The 22,596-nt window shown below is 40.9% G+C and overlaps 2 protein-coding genes across 6 annotated transcripts in view; both read right to left on the minus strand.

Moving 5' to 3' along the window:
* The window catches only part of Ralyl (RALY RNA binding protein-like), a 787,740-nt gene that overhangs the window by 378,921 nt on the left and 386,223 nt on the right, over nt 1-22,596 (minus strand). The window lies entirely within an intron of this gene.
* On the minus strand, nt 1,733-11,099 carry LOC148006670 (protein PRRC2C-like). The gene is made up of 2 exons (XM_087636515.1): nt 2,793-11,099; nt 1,733-2,739 (listed from the first exon to the last, which is right to left on the minus strand). The coding sequence occupies exons 1-2, from the start codon at nt 10,887-10,889 to the stop codon at nt 2,491-2,493; spliced, it is 8,346 nt and encodes a 2,781-aa protein (XP_087492641.1). The 5' UTR covers nt 10,890-11,099; the 3' UTR covers nt 1,733-2,490.

The raw sequence follows: 22,596 nt of genomic DNA on the forward strand, positions 1-22,596 counted from the left end.
TCAGGGAAATTGAATTTCAACAATGATTTATCACTCTCATCACAGTCCTCTAAGACACTTTTAAAAATTATTGAACATGCTCAGTATGCTAATGCCCTACAAAGCTCTCTCTATGTCTTAGCCAATAGAAATCCTTGAAGCTATAGACTGCATGTAGTATGCTTTGTTTCGGACTGTCATGTGCAAATGAAATCTCCGAGTTATGTTATGAATAGTTAAAATCCATATGAAGTTACTATTGTCAAAGCAGGAGAATTTGTGGCTTCATTACATAATGAGTAAATGAACACAATAAAACTATAAACTCTTATATTATTCACTATGATTGTACTTATAATAGCATGTTTAATATCACTTGAACAACTTTGCATGGATATATATTAAAATGGTAAAAGTTTAGGTAGTAAGTTGAGTGAAATGCACTGCAAACATATACCAAACAATCTAGCTCTCTGGCTCACATCTTTATAGAAAAGCACTGGATTGAATGCCTACTAGTATAAGGACATTGTTTAAATGAATGAAATAGTAGAGGGCAGGAGAAAATTGATAATCTTCACCTGATAATTTCAAAATTATGAAAAGCAAGAAGACTATTTTGGTTGATCCAATTAATTTTCTATCCCAAATGGTTCAAATATGACTTTCAATGTTTTTATTTCAAATTAAATGAGGAAAATCTTGATGTTAGAAACATTCTACATGCAAGAGGTGATGGCATCATACGAGGTACCGGATTTCAGCAAATAAGGGCCTTTCCTTTACAAGATTTTATCATTCTGTTTAGAATACTGATTTTAAAATATATTATTCATGTCTACACTGAAATATTAGATAACAATATTTCCATGTACTTTATTTTCCATTAATCTTTCATTTATTTTTTCAATTACCTGTTCCTTATTTTTTTTTATTTAGAGAATACTTTATTAGTTTTTGTAATCAAACCCACGTAGATAAGACCTTACATATTTAATACAGTGCGTTACCCCTGTACAAATGGAAAAAAGTTAAGTTCAACATTTCTAGACCAATATGGCTGTTAATTTCTGTACAGTGCCAACTCAACACAGTAAACGGGGATACTTTTTTCCAAAGTTGACAGCACAGCTAAAGTTTCAAAAAATTCAAATTATATATCTGTATATATATATTTATATTTATATAAAAAGACCAATAATAGCAGTGTGTTATGCATCAACAGCAGCAACAGCTTTTCCAGGTTCTGCAGTCATCTGAACAAAACTGTAGAGACATCCAGCACACTCCATTAAAAAAAAAAAAGTAAAAAAACAAAACCCCAGAAAACAGCACAGTTCTGTTACTCTTGTGGTACCTGGCACCATTTTTTTTTAAATTAGCTTCTCAATCATCATCTGGAAAGAAAACATTCTGAGCAACATCATTAAAAACAGCTCTGATAAAGCACGGTCACTACTACGTATCATAAAGCAGGTACAAGCTATTTTACATCCACAGAGGTATGATACAGTACTGTCCTACATCTATAATACTAGAGGATACAATTTAAAAGGCATTATTTGAGACTTGATTCTACTTTTCCAGCAGAGGGCCCAAAGGATGGTGTGTGACACAGCTTTGTAAAGAAACATACTCTAGACAGGATTTCCTTTCACTAGTGGCACAGTTCTAAGGATTCATTCTCTCCATGAATGTCAGCTAAAACCGTTATTAAAAAAATGAAATATCCCTAAAACAAAACCGTATAACCACCGGATTCACATGAAGATGACCTAGTGGAGACAAGCTGGACCTCACCTTACCAACAAGCTATCAAATCTGTTACGTTTAAACAGTGAGACCTCCAAGGAAGGAGATGCCAAGTAGTGCTTCAAAGCTTCGGACCACAATCAAACACAGCATCCTTTTCAACAGAAGCAGAAGCTCATCTGAATATGCTCAAGGATGCTGACACCAACATTTAATCATCTGCTCACTCATCCAGGAAGAAGGGGAGATCAGTTACTACTGTACTTTATTGTGTTCAACCAAATCACCATGTTACAAAAATAGCAAGCTGCCATAATAAAAAATAAGGCTCCTCTATCCAGCACTAGATAGCATCATTTTACTTTCAAGCCTAGAAATGCCATAGACATATCCAAAGAACACAAGGGAGCAAAAGAACCACAGCTGATGGGGCAATGGGACTGCCCAGTGTCCAGCTGAGCTACTCTGTGGTTATCACTCTTCTCCTACTTCTGGTGTTTCATGCTCCTTAAGATTAAACTGTGCGCACTTACAGACTGTTTGCACACTTGTATATAAACCAACCGAAGATGCAAATGTTACACGGGAGGTGCGAGCCTGTGGAGCCTTGTTGTAATCGGTGTAGCAGCTGTCAGTGTAAAATGCTCTATGCCCCTTGTGTATCTCACAGGACAGTGCCACAGATCACTTCACCCCGTGGCTGCTGGCATTATTTGACTTCACTTTCCCTGCCCACCCACCCTCAATAAACCACAGCCTTTATGATTTTGTTTCTTCGGTTTTGATCGCCTGAGGTTTGATTGGTCCAGTTCTAACAGGTTTGGTGGTTATGGTGGGTGCAGGGGGTGGCTTTTCTTCTACTTTTTCCTGACAGGTACCAGGAGGGTCACTCAGTGTCTCAGGTTTACTTGTATCACTGTCCACTTTCTGGGCTTTGCCTCCTATCTGTTTGCTCTGTTGCTGCTCAGAGAAGAACCGCTGCGTGGACTGAAGAACCTCTGCTCTCTGCTTTGCCAACACCTAGGACCAAATGTCTTGTGGCTGAGTCCTCTTCCCACAGCTCTCTTCTGGGGTGCAAACTGTGCAGGAAACGGCTGTGCCATTCTCACTGTGGCAGGGGCTGACTGGAACTGTTTCTGATAAACAATGCTGTTCATTTTGCTAGACTGGCTGTTTGGACTTGTTGATGTAGCCCTGAATGGACTAGATGTTGGCGTGGTGCTTCGACCACCAATTGGTGGTGTTCCTGGTTTGATATCAATGCCACTCCCAAAGGCTTTTAGTTCCATTTCAGACATTTTTCCTGTGGTTGCCATCATGCCATGCTGCGTTCCAGCAGGGATTAACCCTCTGAAAGGCTGGCTTACTTGGGCAGGACGGCTCAAGCTCTGAGCCTGTGCTTGTGGGGTTGTGTGCTGTAACTGGGGCTGAAGTGTCTGAGGCAAGGCAATCAGAGGCTGTCCTGTAGATCCAAAATTAGTCAAGGAAAGCTGAGATGCTGGTAATGGTACTGTAACCTGCTGGATAGCACTTGGTGATTGGGCAGTGTTATAAAAATTTGTCTGACCAGGCTGCTGTACTTGTCCAGAGTAAAGATTTGACGCTTGAGTAAGATTTGCTCTTGCCTGAAGAAGATGTGTATCAATCAGCTGAGAACTTCCTAGTCCTGATGCCTGACCCAGCTGATGTTCATACAGTATAGGGATGGGCTGAGTATTTGAAGTCTGCTGAAAGGCAAGACCTGACTGTGCCTTGGCAAGCTCCTGGTGCTGGACTGCTGGGAAGTTGTGGAGAGCTGTACCAGAGAGGACCACAGAAGGCTGGGAAAGGCTGCTTTGCATAAAGGCTGGCTGCGACCTATATGGTTGAATTGAAGAACTGAATAATTCCTGAGCCTGGGAAACAGCAGGCCCAGCCCCCAAACTCAGCTGGGCTTGATGCTGCCCTTGTAGTGGGGCATAGATAGGGATTGGAATCTGCTGAACGGATGTTGGCTGCGACAGACCAGGTTGGAAGCCCTGCTGCTGGGCCAGGGATGGCGGAGCCAATCGCGCATGCTTGGTATTGAATAAATGACTTGTATCCATATAGAAGGCTGGGATTTGAGCTGCTGCCGACTGAGACACATAAACTTGTGGACTCTGCTGTTGCTGTGCAATAAGGGAAGGCATACAGCTTAACTGTGAAAAATGACTGGCAGAAGGCAAGCTGCTGGTCTGTAATTGTTGGGGTTTTACTTTACAAATATTAGGAGGGTCCGACGTGGTTGTAGATTTTGTACTCAATGAAGAGGTAGTGTAAGTACCAGCTCCTGATAGCGATGCTGTAGGAGTGACCGAGGCAACTGGGATCTGAGGCATTGATGCACTAGAAAATGAGTTGTAATTAGCAGTGCTTGGTCCACTGGCACTACTGCTGACGCCACTCACAATTGGAGGTGCTGTAGAAGTGACTGGGGACCCCTTTTCCCTTAGATTTGGAGAATTTTCCCATGCCTTCCGTGCAGACTCCATCTTGAAGGTGAGGCTGAAAGTAGTAGGAGGAACTGAGGTCAGGCTGGAGCTCTGTTGCATGGCCTCCCTCTTAGGGAGGGGAAGGCTGCTGGGCAGGGGCACATTATTAACCAAAGTATCCTCCATCTTTGCATTATTAGTAGCCACAGTGTTAGGCAGAGAAGAGGAAGGTGTAGTGTAGTCTGTTACAGACTCCTTTGCATCAGTGCCATATTCTGGAGCGGACACCGAGATCATTGCTCCGATCTCAGCAGACATTTCTGAGACTGCTTTGGTTTCCTTTGCTGTTCTAGGGTCTGTGCTTCTGACCGCAGCCGGGCTGGGTTTCTCTTGTCCTTCTGGTTCAACCTGTTGGGCATCTTTCACTTTTCTATTTTTTAATGATCGTTCCTTTCCAATGGGACCAGGTTTATGTTCTTTGTTTTCTACCAGACTCAAGTCTGGAAGCTTCTGAGCTTTAATGGGCCCTGCCCGAGGCTGTTTCTGACGCTGCTCTTTAGGTTCAGGAACTTTGTCAGTTGGTTTCTCTGAAAGCACAGGAACCACCTCATTTTCATTCCCATTTGAGGCTGGAGCACCAAACTGAATTGTGTCAATTCCAATTTCAACACCACTCTCTTGACCATTTCTTGTTCCCTCTGATGATGTTGCTGATCCAAATGATGTTAAGGGCTTATTCCATGCACTGACTGAAGGTGGCTGTGGTGGACTAATAGGACCTAATTTTTTAGAAATGTCATTGAGCACAGCTGGAGCAGTCACTTTGTTATCCCATAACTCAGCTGTTAGAGAGCTGTGTGACTGTGAAGTCTGCATGGATTTCCCAGTGGCTACATAATCTGTGCCATTAGATGTCTGAGCTGAAGGTAATCTAATCGAAGGTGGTGGCTGCTTTGAAGATGGTGTTGAAGGTGGAAGTGGACTCTGGACTGGTTTGTGGTTCTGTGTCTGCGTCTGTACCGTTGAGGCCGGGGTTGGGGCAGTGGATGCAGCTGAGGCTGGGGCAACTGGAACTGAGGCTGTTGGGGCCAAGGCTGGGGCAGCTGGTGTTGAAATAGATGGCACGGCTGTAGCTGAGACCACTGGGGGTGGAGAAGAAACTGAAGCTGGTGCTAGGTCTGAAGCAAGGATAGGAATCAAAGCAGAGGCGAGAATAGGGATGGAGACTGTAGTTGAGGCTGAGGCCAGGATAGGAGTTGGAGCCGGGACTGACGGCTGGGATGAGGAAGAGGCTGTGACTGGAGATGAAGTGGGTGCTGGAACAGGAGCTGAGGCTGAGGCTGGAACTGGAGCTGGGCATGAAGTCAGAACCGGAGCTGCGGTTGACACTGGAACTAGAGCTGTGGCTGATGCCAGCACAGGAACTGGAGCTGGGGTGGATGCAGGAACTGCAGGTGCCAGGGATGTTAAGGCTGGAGCTGAGGAAGAGACTGGAAGTGGTGCAGAGGGTGGGGCCTGAACTTGCTGAGTCCCAGTAGCTTGTTTTTTGGCAAACCTTGGAGGAAGCTTAGAAGTCTGACTTCTTCCTTTTTCACCTATATTTTTTTTGCTCCATACCTGTACAACTTGCTCTTCCTTCTTTCGGCGTTCCTCATCCTGTAGCCGCTTTTGCTGTTTTTTAGATACAACTTCAGTAAAGCCATCATCATTCAAATTTGACTGGGGGTCTTCAACTACAGTTACTTCAGGATGATCATCAATGATAACAACACTTGCATAATTGTTTAGATCAAACTGTGAGAGAGCATCTACTTTCTCTTTTGGTTTTTTAGGGCCGGGTTTGGTATCTTCTCTCTTTTTCCCAGTAGCATCCTTGGAATTCTTTTGTCCTGCACCGTTAGGCACCCCTTCTTGGTGATGTGCAGAGTTACCACTGACAGGGTCAACACCAGCTGTGCCTGAGGACTGCTCATCAAATGGCCCTCTCTTCCCACTTTTTGATGGTGGGCCATTTCTTCTTTCATTCCTAGGACCTGAGAAATTCCTTCCTGATTTGGGTGGACCATTGTTGCCACGACGATTCTGGCGATCAACTCCAGGTCTCTGACTAGAAAAACTTCTCTTTGCTATTTCCCTTTTTGGAGGCAAAACACTTTCTCCAGTCTTTACAACTGCTTGTGAACTCATATCAGCATTTTTTTTCTCGTCCCTCTCTCTTCTCTCATTAAAACCACTGCTTTCAGAGGCTGTTTCCCATTCTTCATTTGCCTGATCCGAAGAGTTCTGGTTAGACAAATCTGGTGTCTTATTTCCCGAAATGTCCACAGGTGGATTAACTGGTTCTTGAACAACATTATTAACTGTGCCATTTGTGGGTACCAACACCTCATTTGTCTTTGAAGCAGCCTCTCTCTCTCTCAGCCGTCTAAATCTAGGTGGCTTATCTTGCCTTGGTGGTCGGGTAGGACGCTGCCTTCGGGGCCTCTCTCTAGCTGGGTCAAATTTTCGCTCAAATTTTGGAGGTCGTTTATCTGCAGGTATGGGCATAAACTGCTCGTGTCTTCTTGGTGGCTCTCCATCCTCAGGTTTAGGAGGTTCTGCCTGCCTTGGGTTCCACTGATTGTCCCGATAAGCCGGTCTTCTTAAGGTAGCAGGGCGGGATGGCCGGCCTCCAGGATCCCTCCCACCTCGTCTGAATGTTCCTCCTCTGCCACGCCTTGTAGGCTCCCCTTTTGGAAGGAAACCTGGTTTAGATTTCTCCTCATCTCTTATGTAAGGTTTCTCTAATTGCCTATTATCTATTCGGACATGGTTTTCAGGCTTAAAAGACGGCTGTGGCTTGACAGGTTTTTTGTTTTCGGACCGTTCCTCTCTTAGGGGAAGTCTCCCTTTGCTTAAACTATCCTTGTCACTTGCACTCTCATGAACTTCACTGTCTGTGTCGGTCTCTGAGCCCCTCTGTCGCCTTCTTTTGGGAACAACTTCAAAATCAGAACTCTCACTGCGTGTCTCGCTCTCTTCTCTTTGTCTGGGAGGTCCGGAAGGCACATGCTCTGCTCTTGGCTTACTGTCCCTATACTGAGGGTAATCTCGGGTGTGCCCTCTACCACCTCTGCCACGCCCTCCGTAAGAGCCTCTGTAGCTCCGACCTCTGGAGTAATACTCTCCTCTGCCCCTGCCTCGGTACCCTTGGTCTGGAAACCAATCTCTATCTCTGGCCTCCTTCCAATAGGGCCTAGCAGGTAAAGGTGGCTCCTTTTTCACTGCCACTCTAGAGTCTGGGCGAGGTCTTTCTACTCCAACATCTTTGTTGATGACTTTCTCAGGTGGCTTCTCTTCTTTGACTGTTGGTGCTGCAACAGTTTGTTGGTTTGTAGTTTTAACTATAGGTTCTACCTGGACACTGACAACAGGTTCCAAAGGTTTCTCATCCTGAGATGGCTTCTGAGTCAAAGCTGACGTTTCTGTTGAGGGTAGTTTCTCTGGTTCTGGCTGTACTGGTGGTGAGACCAATGACTGGGGCTGAACTGGAACTGGAGGTGGTAGAGGAAGAGGAAGATCTTTCTTTTCTGTTTTTTCTGCTTTAACAACTTTTTCAGTGACCTTTTCAATCTTTTCACCTTCTTTCTCCTTCCTCTGTTCCCGCTCCTCTTTCATATCTCTAAGTACAGGTTTTTTAATGGGACCCGACCTTCTCACAGGCCTGTCATTACCTTCCTCTCTTCTGTTAGAGCTTGGTCTTGGACCCCACCGAGTTTCTGATTTAGATTTATAGACTTTCTCTGGTTTAGGTCCTTCAGAAGATCGCAGAAAGCCATCTTTTCTTGGCTTCTCCTCTGGCTTTTCTATGGTTTCTTTGGAATCAGTACATCTGCTGGTGACCTTAGGTATGCTGACAGATGGCTCATTTCTTTGTTCCTCTGCATTCTGAGCATGGTTAGAGCCGTGGGAAACACTTCTTTTTCGGGCAGGTTGACTTTCCAGTGCAGAGATCCGCTCGTCTGTAGGAGTAGGTAGGCTCTTTTGATCGATTACATCAAAACAAGCAGACTGACTGTTTGTATCAACATGGTGAGGTCTTACATCTTCCACGGATCTGCTTAAACACTTTTGTCCTTCTGTTTCAGCTGAGTCTCTAGCAACATCTGTTTTTGAGTGGGTTTCTAACTGACTCTGTTCTACAGGATAAGTAGCAGTCATATGCTCATGGTCCACTGCAGTTTCAGGCCTTGCATCCCCAGTTTCTTCAGTAGACTTGGAAGCAGCTGCCCGCTGAGGCTCAGCATGATAGGGGTCTGACCCCCACATCACTCGAGGCTCAGAAAGAGAAATTCCATGATCTCTCGCAGATCGAGCCATGTGCTCAAACGATTCAGAGGTGTTAGGCGACCCTTCCATCTGGTCTCTTCTGATTAACGGCTTAGGAGGAATCATTCCAGGATGTATGGGTGGGATGTCCATAGCAGGCCTTCCTGATATCATTCGTGGATCCATATAGGGCTGCATCATGAGCCACCTTGGGTCAAAACCCATAGAAGCCAGATGTTGGGGGTGGGGCTGCATTGGCTGATAAAGGGGTCTGTGTGGTGGAGGAGGGACTGAACCATTAGACGGCTGTGAAGGCACAGTCTGTGGAAGTACGCCTTGTTGTTGTTGTTGTTGCTGCTGCTGTTGCTGCTGCTGCTGCTGCCACTGTTGCTGTTTCATTTGCTCCTGCTGCCGCTGAAATCGTGGTGGCAATGATTTCTGAAACTGTTTGAAATAGCCAGATAATACAGCAGGTCGGGGTTGAGACCCTGACTCAGGTTCTGTTTCCTGTACCACTTGTGTGGTCTCCTTTTCACTTCGATTGCTGTCCTGTCTAGTGAAAACTGGTTGTTCTTCTTTCTTACAGTTGTTTTCACTTTCTTGGTTTTCTGTTGCAGGCTCTACATTAGGTTCTTGGGGTTCAACTTTTTCCTCTCTTTCCTTTTCCTTCAACTCGCCCTCCTTCTCTTGTTCTTTCAGCCTTTGTAGTTCCTGCTCCTTTTCCCTCTGTTGTTCTAACTCTTTCTCTTGCTGTCTCGCCCTCTCCATTTCTCTTTGCTTTTCCTGCTCTTTCTCAAGCTCCCGCTCCCTCTCCCGTTCCTGTTCTTTTTCTTTTTCAAGCTCTTTCTCCCGCTCCCGCTCCTTCTCTCTCTCCCTTTCTCTAAGTTCCTCTGGGGAGGGTTGCTTTTCTATGATCCCAAGCTTCTCATCCAGTTGCTTCAATTTCTCTGCACACGCTGCCTTCCTCTGTTCCTCCATCCTCCGCTCTTCCTCCTCACGGCGTTTACGAGCACGCTCCACTGCTGCAGATATTTCAGACTGTTGTTTTCGTCTTTGCTTCCATATTTCATCGGTATCAGGTACTGGAGGCTTTGAAGGAGAGGGGCCCTGTCTTCCAGGCATTTGTCGATCTGGAGGTGGGGGATGCTGCTGTGCAAGCAACTTGGGAGGCGGTGGCAAGTGTGAAGATGAGGTCCGCTCCTGACTAAATGGCGGGCCCTTCCCATAAGGACTTTTTGTGACTGGAGGCTGAGCAGGTGTCTGAGAAGAAGACTCAGTGCTGGAAGCTTCATCTCCTTCTTCTCGGTTTTCTGTGCTTTCAGGTGTTTTTGAAGTTTGATCCTCACTGCTGTTTTCCTTAGGACTGGTACTGCCTTGCTCGTCGTCGTCACTGAAATTCAGCTGCTCTGTGTAGTCTACTTCCGTCTGGGCGCCTGCCCAGCCTTCACCAGCTTCAGCATCTAGGTTATCGAATTTATCCAGCTCCTTCAACTCTGATGCACTAAGGATGGATGGGCGTGCAGGTTCAGAAGCCCAAGAAGGAGGAGGACCTCGTCCTCGAAGGCCTTTGTTTGTTTCCGATAGAGAAGGTGGGAACCTCATGGGACCATGTAGAGGAGGATAGGCCATCCTTGGGTACTGCTGAAACATATATGGAGGCATCATAGCTCTATACTGAGAAGCAAGGGCAGGCTGCTGTCCATTCAGTTTGGCCAGTGGAGGACCACACGCTATCCTCTTCTCCACCACTTTGAGAATGTCATTTTGTTCTGATGTTATAGCCGTGCTTTCATCCTGGGCAAGTTGCTTTTCATCCTGATCAGAGGAAGGTGACCCAGCAGACTTACCACCATCTCTCCAGCAAGCAACATTTGGTGGGCGTAAACTGGGTCCAGGTCCATAGTTTTCATCATTTGCTTCCTTTTCTTTTTTTTCCTGATCTCCAGCTGCCTGCAGACTGGGAAATTCCTGCTGAAATTGACTATTCACTTGGATTCCATCTCCTTGCCCACCTTGCTTGTTACTGGCCCATGATTTGGGAGCAGGTGCTACTTCTGGGGGAGCTGCAACCCCAGGTTTGGGCTGTGCTGGTGACACTTCTGGTGCTTTTTCTTCTTCGTGCTGCTCTTGTTTTGATGCCCATCCTGTACCATCTTTAGGCACAATATTCACATTAGGATCATTGCCTTTGTTTTCTGCTTTAAGACTTGGCAGGTTAGCAGGTGGGGGCATCCGCCGTGAAATACCAACTTTTCCAAGACTTTGTAACCCATGTCGAGCTGTAACTGTAGTCTTCTGTGTTTCCAAGGACTTTCCTTTGTAAGTATTAAACAAACTGAGTGTTGCGTACTTCTTCCCATCCTTTGCTTTTGTGCTCTGGCCTGACTTCTCCGACATTTCGGTGGAAACTCATCTAGTCCAAAACCTCCTGCCACACCCCTTAAAAGTAGTCCGCCAGGGTGAGAACCAAGTCTGCGCGCTTCCAGAGGTTCGCCGGGTACGGATTAGGGGCAAGGAAGGGGAAGGAGTTTCCAGAGATCGTCCGCAGGGCCGCTCGGTCCGGAAAGCCCGAGCCACGGCCGTACAAACCGCCAAAGCACTTTCGCTACCTCTCCTTATTTTTATAGCTTATTTTTCTGCCATTTAAAGCAGAGATCAGCTTAATAAAAATCCATGAAGTTGTATGATCTTTGGACAGGTTTCAACACTTTAGAACTATTAATATTTTTCAAGAATCCTAAAAAAAAAATTAAATCGATTTAAAAATCCATGGCTAGGGAAGTCACAGGCCCTAGGGGAAAACTTAATGATTTTCTTTTTCCAAATAGCCAAGTTTTCCAATTGCCTTCTAAATACTTAAGTTTATACACACAAATTTTTGCTGCTCCCACTCTTGGTTAGAGAAGTTTGTTATTGCAAAGGGTTAAAGTAAGTTTGCATTAATGCTTCAGCCTTAGATGGGACCTCTAAATCAAGATCCACTCAATTCTGAGGAACCATTTCTAAAGAGGAAGCAGAAAGAATGTTATCCTGAACATGGGAAGAATGCTGTGAAACCATATCCTGCAGATGCAACATGGCTGTGTCTGCATGAAGTGAGCGTCTGTGGCTGTCTGGACATGATGAAGCTAAAGTTAATAATTCCAACAGTTGGCATTTTTACTAAGTGGTCCCTTAGTTAAGGAACAACCAGCAGTTGGTCATTGTAGGGAGAGTGAGAGTCACTTTTCTTTAGGAGTGTAGCTCTTGGTAGGTTCTGAAATTCCAGTGTCCTTATGCATGTGGACTTATTTGACTGAATAGGCTATATAATGTAACATCAAATATATGAATAAAGAGTTGTAAAAGGAAAGCTTGAGGTTGACTGTGGGGTTCTGATAGAAGTTGGAGGGATTGATACGGTTATATTGTACACATGTATGAAAGTTTTAGAGAGTACAGTAAAAGTTAAAAGCAAGTAAAGGAAGTTATTACTTCAGTGAAATTGTAGCAGTGTTACTATTAAAGATTGAGCTGTTCTTGTAAACTCAGATTAGCCCACAATTAGGCATTTCAATTTCTAGTCTATGCTCTGACCACAGGCTATTTTCTTCTCCTGCCAGCTGACATATCCATCCTTCACTGTCCAACATCCCTCTGTCTGTTTTAATTCTAGACTTCACTGCACCTGCCATGCTGCTACAGAGCTGTCATTGGGATCATCTGAAAAGCCTGACATTTAGCCTTTCCCTCTCAGCTTCAGTCAATCAACCATTTTTAACTTAGTGGATGCACCTTGCAAAAGAAGTGATAGTGTCAGTCTGACTAAAAAGAGAGAGACTGGCTGTTTCCTTCCCTAGAGGAAGTATGTAATTATGCCAAGTGCAACTGTTGCCTTGCTTGTCTGATGGCCTTTCCTTCAGTTGCTCTCCTCGGAAAGACCTGAAACCTGTCAGATAACAGCTGTGTGAAGCAGTTGATGTCACCTCTGGGAAAACACCTGTCAGCTTTTATGTACTGTCACACGTTCAGTGAAAGAGAAGACAGAAAGGTGGTAGAATTGCAATGGGAAAAAGAAACCAGGGACTAGAAAGCATACTGACCAAGAGTGCCACCAATGACTGAACCACCACAGTCTCAGTAGTGTAAAGTCTCCTTGAGGTTCAGGAGTTAGACAAACAAAATGTATTGGTGGAAAGGCCAGATGTCATTAGTTCCACAGCAACTACAGGAAAGAGTAGAATCTAACTTTATGCCAGGCATTGTCTCAAGCTATATCTACCATCTATCATCTCTTTATGCATTTACACACACGTGCACACACACACCCCATACATTGACACACATACCTTGACAATAAATGCTATAAAGTGGAAATTGTAGTTGCCTTCCTTTTAGGTATAGGTAAATGATATGAGACCAAGGCTACACAGAAAGCAAATATCGGGTCTCTTTCAAGCTGCCTCTGGGGTCCATGATCTTGGCCACAGGCATTGCTTCTGTCAGGACTGTGTCAAGCTGATGAGGAAGGGTACACCTGGAGGCATCAGTTTGGGCCACAAAGAAAACACATCTGTCATGCAAATTCAATCACTCATCTGTCCATAGTCAAGAAAAACAAACTTGCTACTATTTTTCTAAATTCCAGGCATATGTTCTCATGTTTTCTGATATTAAATATAAATATGTTATTATGAAATTGCATTTTGTGTATGAAAATCAATATGTATATTTTAAAATGTCTTTTCTATACTAACAATCTTTCCACATTTTCGATTCGTGCTTATTTCTGAGATTATATTTATATTTCTTGGATACAGAAGAAAATTACATAAATCTCATAGTTCATATATATATGAGCTTGTTTATATCCTTTGCCAAAATTAAAAGATTTTGATGAGTGGGAAATTTTTTTAACCAGAAAGTAGGCGACTGGAGAAAGATGTATCATTTTTTTTCTTATAATAAATGATTTTATTATCAAATACATTATTCCTCATATTAATGTTTAAAATAAGACATATGACACCTTCCTTCTTAATATCAATGAATAAACCATTGTAGATGTTCCCACTGCTTTTCAATTAAGAGAAAATATGATATAATAATCAATGATTCTATACACAATGTTTCCTTTCTAAAGTTGGAAGGTAATCAGAACTGCGACATGACTCCAATCACTAGCTCTCTGAAGCAACTGCCGGACTTAGACAGCTGAAATCACTCATCCAGATCGTTGCAAAGTGCAGTGAGAAAAAATAAAATCCCTGCCCAACCCTGACCTGATAAGTAGAAATGTGTGCCCCAGCTTGAGTCCATCACAGCACAGGGATCTTACTGATGCGCTTGTCAATAGCGGAGGGGATCTTATCATATCACCAAAATAAATACCCAAACAGTATTCCCTCTATTGATGAAACTGTCTATCTCCTCATTCTACTCTCATTGAACATCAGTGAGGCTTTCAAACGTAACTTGTTTCCAGGAAATTTTATTCTGAGAGTAAACTAAAGAGCAATTATATCTACAAGTTATAATAAGGAGATTAGATGTTAGTGATTTTAAAATGAAATTTTCACTATTCCACATCTTAAGTGTATGCCTCACTCTAAATGTGCTTAGATGTGACTTAGATGTGAGCAGTAGACATGAGCTTTTTAACGGAAAAGTCAGTAGTACTTGAATAAATGAAACAACATCTGTCTTATGGAATAAATAGTAAGGCTATCATGAAAGACATTTTCTGTCTAACCCACAGTCAAAAGCAACATAATAAACCAACCATGCAGGCACTCAAGAAGAGAGCCGTTGGCAATTGAAACACCAAGTGAAAATAACCAGAAGTTCCTGCATTTCAGATGGGGGGTTTTAATTGATCTGATGCAGAAATGCCATGGCTGAATTATGGTGGTGGTGGGAGAATGACAATAAGAACATGATGAAAATCATAAATTTTGTTTTAATAAATAAAATGATATATCTAAGTATCTTTGTTAAGTGATTCTTAGAAATGTGAAAAACAAACTTTACTACTAATGTTAGAAATGGAAATCTTCTTAAATTACTTTGCCACAATTTCAGAAACAACTATAAGCCTGGACAGTATATGTGGAACAACACTAGGAAGGAGACAGTGCAAGGCTGAAAAAACTGACGGGAACACAAGCAGTAGCCTTGGCATTGGCATTCCTACAGTCTTCCAATAGCCGCATCCAGATCACAATACTGGCAAGACAGCAAGTGCCTGGAGAGGGTAGGCAGGACTGAGAAGCTCTCTTAGATGGAGACTTAGAAAACACACTAGGAAAAAACTGAGGCTGAGACAGGTAGAACACAGGGGTCAAAGATCAGATGAAGGAAGTAACTTGGTAAAAGGGATCCAGAAGTGTGCACCAAGATGTCTATCACAGTTAGTGTGTCTTTAAGCCAAATGTTGTGGACAGAAATCATTAAGAATGGAATATATAATAAAAGTTCAACAATTACTATAGTTCACAAGGGTCTGGAGACTCGTGAGTGTCCATTAGACAGAATGTAAACAGTGAAGATGTTAAGAAAATGAGAACTAATTTCAGTTGGAGCATAAATGTAGTTCATCCTGAGAAACTTTACAGATAATTGTCAAAATAAACTAACAACCAAGTAAATTACCTCAGAATAAATCTAAGCATGGATGAAGGGGGAGATGCAGTGACAGCAACATAAATTGATAATGTCTAGTAAAAACATTAATCTGACTACCAAGGTCTTGAGAGCAGTCTACTGAGCATCATCATACCTTAAGTAAAGACACATAGATAAAAAAGAGTAATTGCAGACTGTAAAAGTTGACTTAAAGTAGATGAAAATAATGAAGGTATGAAAAGTACACGGAAGAGCCAAGTTGAAACAATACTACAAGAAGCAAAGAATTCATTAGCAGACACTTCAAGTTCATTGGAGATGCTGCAATGATAAACACCCAAAGCTTACACAAAGAGAAAAACAAATGGAAATGTGGTACAAACTTCAGTATCCCAAAGATATTAATATCATTTTATTTAACAATACGGTTTTCCATAGTTCAAATATTTTGAGAATTATTATGGTTTATGTTTTTCTTAGTCCTGAAGAACTCTTACAGAATACATCATTTCATAAAGTTTTTGAAAGTTATGGGTAAAGACCTCTCTCATACTGTGGAAATCCTTAGAAGAAATGAGAGCAAGCAATGGAGTAGCCAGTCCTCAGGCTACTAATTAGACCTTCCCGAGAGGTGACTCTACTCTCATCCACTCTGAATGCAGAATGGGAAGAGGTTCCAAAAGATGACACTGGTAGGTAGAAAATTTTTGCAGAGAAAATATATGGGAGAATCTGGCAGAAAAAATGAACTACATAGCCACTTTGAAAATTGAATTTAACTGTGGATTCAAAAGTATTTTAGCTTATGATATAATATAACTGCTATATTTTAAAGAGGAGTACAAACAGGACTTAAGTGAGTCCAATAATTTTAGTAAAAGAAAGCAGTATTTCCCTAATATTTATTGCAGTTTTTAAATATTAATACTCCCACCCAGATTTGTAATATGTAATATTATATAACACCAACATGTGGGATTAGGTACTGTCAAAATCAGCTGCCTTACAGTATGCCTTCACTGACTTGGATAATTAAAGCATAGAAGTCGCACTATGCAGTTTAAAATTTTGAACAAAATAAGCCTGTCTACCTTACATCTTTCGGTAGATAAACATCTTATCCTCTGAACAGACTCTAGAGTCCCAGTACACATTTATAATAAATGAACAGATGAACAAATACAACAAGGAAAATAAAGAAAACAAACAAAGAGCAAAGCTCCCAGTATTTAAAAATAAAACTAGAATATGAGTTAAAAAGATGAATTTCTGTAGCGATTGTAAAGACAGAAAACCGATCTTTGGATTTGTTTTAACTTTCTAAGATAATTAGTCATTCAGTATTTAATTTTTTTCTAATTTTGGAAAATAGCCCACTGACTCGTTTTTCCCCCACAGGTCCTACATTCGCTCCACCTAGCAAACTTGTCACGGTGTGAGCACATGTGACTGTCCTTCTGCACTGCTGGAAGCAGAGCGTCTTTGGGGTGTACCTCCAGAGGGTTCTTCTTCAGAAGCAGTTTCTTAAGGAAGCAGAGAGCGGGGATAGAGCATGAGAAAGCAGGAAATGTTCTATGCAACTCAAGCTCATCATTCTTTTTTATAAAGACATCCGAACGGCTTATCATCTAATGGCCCCTGTGAAATTACACACACCACAGTACTCCCATTATCAGTGGCCACTGGTGGCCAAGTGCCTGAGTTTTTCCAAATTCAGATGAATTGCTTTTGTGTTCAATGTACTGAAGCACAAGGCAATTAATCCTTTTCATCTTTAATTACTTTGGGGTTAGAAGAGAGAAGAACAAAGAAAACCAGGGATTTTTTTGTTTTGTTTTGTTCTGTTTTAAATACATTATTTAATATTAACAACCCTCTGAGTTATGTAGATTCAACTGCATTCTACAAATCCAAAATTAAAGACGCTCAATTAAATACTGCTTTGTTTGAGATTCATAGTGTTAAGTAAATTGCAAAGTTAACAAAATGAACCTGAATTACCATAACTCCCAGTCCTTATCTTTTGAAAATACACATTAAAATACGGTGTTGATTAAATGAGTGTGTTCATTGACCAGTTACCATTGGTGTTCTGAAATCCTAACTCTCAACCTGTACCAGTAGAAGGCAGGGCCTCAGAAGAAGAACGGGTTAGGATGATGTATGGGGCAGGCCCCTCAGCTGAGTCAAACAATGTTGAGACTCCAGAATTACAACTCAGATGGGCTGAATTCAAAATTCTTGGGGTGGAATGGATATTTGCATATTCCACATAAATTTAAGAGTCTGGGGTGGGGAAGGGTGATAACATTTTAAATGCGAGTGTAATAAAATAAAAGTGTGGGGCAGGATAGCCTGGGCTTAATGTTTGTACATTCTACAATTCTTTTGTTTGAAATTCTAACCTCTGATGCGATAGTGACTGGAAGAGGGTGTTTGGGAGATCCTTGAGTCAGAAGGCAGAAATGTCTTCTTACAAGTTTCTTATTGTATGCTACACTTTGCTGTGCAAAATCACAGCAAAAGCATCTGCCACCTGGACGGGGGCTGTCAGGAAAATCATCAAAACCTGACAATGCCTTCATTCTCATTTCAGACTTCTGACTTCCAGCGTTGTGTGAAGTTGGTGTGGCTAAGCCACCCAGCACCTAGTATTATTTTTTAATGACGGGAATTCCCATGAACAATTTTCTTTCTTCTTCTTTTGTTTCATATTCATTCACTGTATTTACATCATCCCCATCCTTCTTCCCATTTCAATCCCTTCTGTTACCCCAACTCCCTCTCAATTTTGCTGTTTCTTTTTTCTTAATTATTATTGTTGCATACATATATGTGTATGTATATGAACTATACATAAATGCATCATAATATGCTCATTTAGTGTTACTCTCATGCAAGTTTATAGGACTTTTATTATTTAGTATAAGGCAGTTAAATAAGGGCCTTAGCCTTGGGGAGGACTGCTTTGCTCTCTTTCAACCATCATTATTTGCCTTTAGCTCTTTATTTAGGAGTGGAGCTTTGTGGGATTTCCCCCAACTATATTGTAATCTCAGCTGGTGTTGCTATTATTAAGGTCTTCTTTAGCCAACCACAATATTGAGATTTCATGAGTGTTGCTTCCCCGTCACAATTTCACAGCAGATGTTTGGCCTTCTGGTTCTCACACTATCTCTGCCTCCTCGTCTGTTATCCTCCCTGATCCTTAGGTGTAGGGCTTGGGTTATATATTTGACAATTGGGAATGGGCACTACCATGGTCAATTGTTCTATGCCTTATGATAGCTTTAACTTTTTTTTTTATAATTGTCCCTATTTGCTGTATAAGGAAGCATCTTTGATGAGAGGTAAGGGCTATACTTAACTGCGGGCATAAAGGCAAGTATTTAGCATGCAATTAGAAATTATAGTAGTATAGGAAGCCAGCTGTGGTAGGTTCTTAGCTAGGTTCCATGCCTTACCAGCCATGAACATTTGAATAGATGTTTAGTACTAGACATGAATTATTCCCTCCTATTGATTGGACCTAAAGTCCACTTGATCTATGATTGGTTATGCAAAAGTTATAAGTGTTACTACTAAATCTCTGGGGATAGCTTGCTCTTTTGCTTAGAGAAAAATTCAGTAATTTGTATTAGATTCATGTTTTAAATGTTCAAAGGAGAACACTAGTGACAATCAACACATATATCTAAGAAATCTGATACTGTCTAACATACATTTACTTACCTATCAGAATTTCTCATACCAGTCTAAGCTGGAATTCTTGTATACAGCTTATTTAGTATCAGAGTGATATTTCATATGCTGAGCCCTATTTCTGAACAGATCAAGCTCCCCGAAAGCTATTTCTCAGAGAGTCCCAACCTGAATGATATAACATTATGCTCTGTCGGAGCACTGGCAAAGACTCACAATGTTGTTTTCTTTGTCATGAACACTCCTGTGTTATCAATTGTTATTGGTGATAAAGCATTTGGTGTGGGGAAGCTTAAACTGCCACAAAACTTCCTCTTTCTCCTCTGTCCACTTAAACTTCTCAGATAAGTTATTTTTTCAGGTTAAAACTGCACTCAATGTATGATATGTACTTGCTCCAACTCTAAAGGAAGTGCTGTGCATTGGGTTATTACTTAGATCACAATTGATGTAGAGGCAATTTTAGTTTTTAGTATGTGGGATGTTGAGTATAGCTTTCATGCACTTTACTACTGAACCATATACCCAGCCCTTACAACCTGTCTTTTACCTTTTTGTTTATTTGTAGTACACCTTGAACCAATATATACTGGAAACTTCACTGAGATGACAAGATTCTACCTGGTTCTGAAGTTTATCTCTCACATACTCATTACAAGACTTAGAATCTATTTAAAGTACTTACTACTTCCTCCTCATCACACTCAAATAGCATGAGATCATAAGTGCAATTGCCTGGGATTCTTTAGCAGAGACAAAATATGAAGAGTCTTTAAGCAATGTAAACGTAGCCATCAGGAAAATCAACACAAAGCAAAATGACAAAGGGGTACAGTTGTACCAGCTAACCTCCAGACAGCTAACCAGGAAACTGTCAGTAGCAATCCATCTTGTAACAAAATCAGCATCTTCACAAATCGCACTGTCTAGCGAGTTCAGCCAGATATATAATATTACTCCACCCTTCTTGGTCTTACTACTATAGAGTCTATTCCTGCCCAAAGCTTAGGTTCATGTCAATAGCAAATATCTTCAAAGACTTGCCATTCTTTGGTATGCAAAGCATTACTTCTTGGGCCATAATAAGTGTTACTCTTGGAACCTTCCAATATGTTACCCAATATGGATCCAGTCAAAGAAGAAATCCCCATTCTTTTCAAATTTACACTGGAATTTTTCTTAAATTTTTATTCTTTTCAACATCTAGATAGAAAAACAAAACAAAACAAAACAACACCATTCCAGTCTTTTCAGACACTGGAACAATTTTCAATAATCGATGTTCTCATCCAAGTTTAATATATCTTTTTTTAAAATTAATCATCTCAACTTTGATATCAAAAATCTTCTTAAAATTGTGGATTCAATTAGCACTGCTATGCTGCAACCAGTAGATTCCATTTTGTGTTTATTAGCATCATCCACCAATGGTTTTGAGAAAACAAGAGTTTCATTTAAGACTCGTATGAGTATAATCTGATTCACAAAAAGTAATTTGAGTAGAGGGATAGCAGGCTTGACTTTGTCATTTTCTTCTATTCATCTTTCAAGCTTTCCATACTACAATGGTTAGTGTCTTTCAAGCTAACGGTCTGTGGCATGAGGTGCAGGTGGATGGTGATCATATTACTCTATAGGCATTTGTTCAAGACTAAATTTTATAAATACTATTAGACCTTTTATTATTTATTTTAGGAAGTGTTGAAAATTTCAAACTCCTGCAGCTAAATGTTGTCTTCAAGAAATGTTCTAGAACTGTCTATTTCTAAGTAGATGCTGTTAAAGCCATTAGTGATTCTTAGTAATTTATAATGCTTTCAAATTTTACAAAACATTTTGCGTTCTGTGTATTCTTATTTGATCATAGAAATCCTCAAACACAAGATTGTTTTAATAAGATTCAATGACACTGAAATAAATATTTCCTATTTTGAAGTTAGAGATAGTACGTAAGTTCATGGTTAGAAACTGAAAATCTTGATATTTGTCAATAAATTTCATACTGTTTCCCATCTCTGCCAAACAGGTAATATTATAAAAAAAATATAAAAACATGAAGCTTGACAAAAGTATAAGGGGTGGAATTTTATAAAAGCAGTGTTAGCTGGTGAAACCATTTTACTATTGTCTACATTTATGATGTATATTCCTGGACTAAGATTGCTTGAAAATAATTTAACACCATTCACTGTGCTTCTAGAAGTAAAAGGCTTGAGTCCTAGATGCTGATAACTTCTTAAAACTACAACTGGATACAGTTACACAGGCATTAGTAGTGCAAGTCTTTCATCTCAGCACTCAGGAGGAGAAAGCAGACAGATATCTGAGTTTGAGGCTAGCTTGGTCTACAGAAAGAATTCTAGGATAATCAGGAAAACATGTCTCAAAATATACAAACAAACAAACAACAAAAAACCTGCCAGATAATAGGTTTCATGAGGTCTGAGTATTATTTAAGATAATAACTACAATAAAATTTTAAGGTAATTTTGTAAAGTGAAGTTATAAAAGCAAGCTAAAGAAAAGACTCTGTCTGAACAAAACAAGGCCTTGGCTTTTACATTCAGATAAATAACTTCCAAGGACACATTTAAAATACATGAACAATATTATTTTATGTGAACAGAATTGTAATATTTTGGCTTTTGAACAAGCATTTTAAGCCAAAATCAAATTATTGCTAATTATCAATCGATTTTGATGCAGCTTGGGTAAGCCAGGTGCAGGAAATATTTCTCTCCTTCTGTCAATTTACTAAGATGCAATTCATATTATTTAAAAAATTTTGAAGAAACCAATCAGTTATCATTAGGTATGCTTATAATTGGCAGAACATGAAAGGTAGATGCCAGGAGATGGATGTTCATCCAGTCTGGAGAATGTGTTTGTCTTTAAAGCCATGATGCTAAGAGACAGTGTCTCAAAGCAATGATGGTAAGAGAGGTAGAAGATACTTGGCATGCTTCTCTGAAATCATTTTTTCACATTTACCACTATTCATAAGAATGAAATTTAAACCAAATAAAACAAAATTTCACAAAATGTATAATAAAATTTATGGCCCACATATACACAATACAATGTAACTAAAGCAAAGTAATTATACCCTTTGACTTTCCACAACCTAGAGACCTCACATAAAACATTCTTTTTAACTACCACTTAAGGAAAAGGTTTATTTACAGTGAAGCAATTTCCTGAACATAAAAGCAACTAAGCAAAGATCTAAGTTCACTACACCATATCAACTTCTGGCACTTAAGGGAGAAATGTTACCCAATTTAATCAGTCAGCTTTGCTTACACGGAAATGCTAAGCTAGCCCTACACTGCAGATATGTCTAAGACAAAGCAGAGCATTTCTCTCAGGTTCCCTTGGAACCTGAAGGCGAGTCTTGACAAAATTGTTCCAAGCAAGCCAAGTTAAATCCCGAGAGAGGGTATTTATCCATGCAGCAATATCAGGAGCACTGAACCTTTTTCTCTTCTATCAGCTTTCATGGGATTCAACTATAGATTCCACTGAGAACAAATAGAGTTCATGCACATTTGCATTGGATTCCTGGGTAAAAGTTGTGGGGTAAGTATGTTATCTATGAATAGCTAGAGTGTTTTCTGTTTTAAAATGATTCATTTTCTTTTCAATTATTTATGTGTGGCATATATGTAGGCATGTGTGCTGAGGTGTATGTGCACATTAACATAAGTGCCTGAAATGGAGAAGAGAATACCTCATCCCTGGCATTGAAAGGATTGGTTAGCTAACCGATGTGGGTGCTGGGAACTGAAATAAGGTTCTC

The sequence above is a fragment of the Rattus norvegicus genome, chromosome 2 (assembly GCF_021556685.1).
Source record: "Rattus norvegicus strain SHRSP/BbbUtx chromosome 2, alternate assembly SHRSP_T2T, whole genome shotgun sequence".
NCBI lineage: Eukaryota > Metazoa > Chordata > Mammalia > Rodentia > Muridae > Rattus > Rattus norvegicus.

What these genes read in the sequence shown, in the direction of transcription:
- LOC148006670 (XM_087636515.1), bottom strand. Translation starts at nt 10,889, where the DNA reads ATGTCGGAGAAGTCAGGCCAGAGCACAAAAGCAAAGGATGGGAAGAAG. An exon ending in AGTTTGCACCCCAGAAGAGA is followed by an intron (nt 2,740 to 2,792) that starts GCTGTGGGAAGA and finishes GTGTTGGCAAAG; the next exon opens with CAGAGAGCAGAGGTTCTTCA.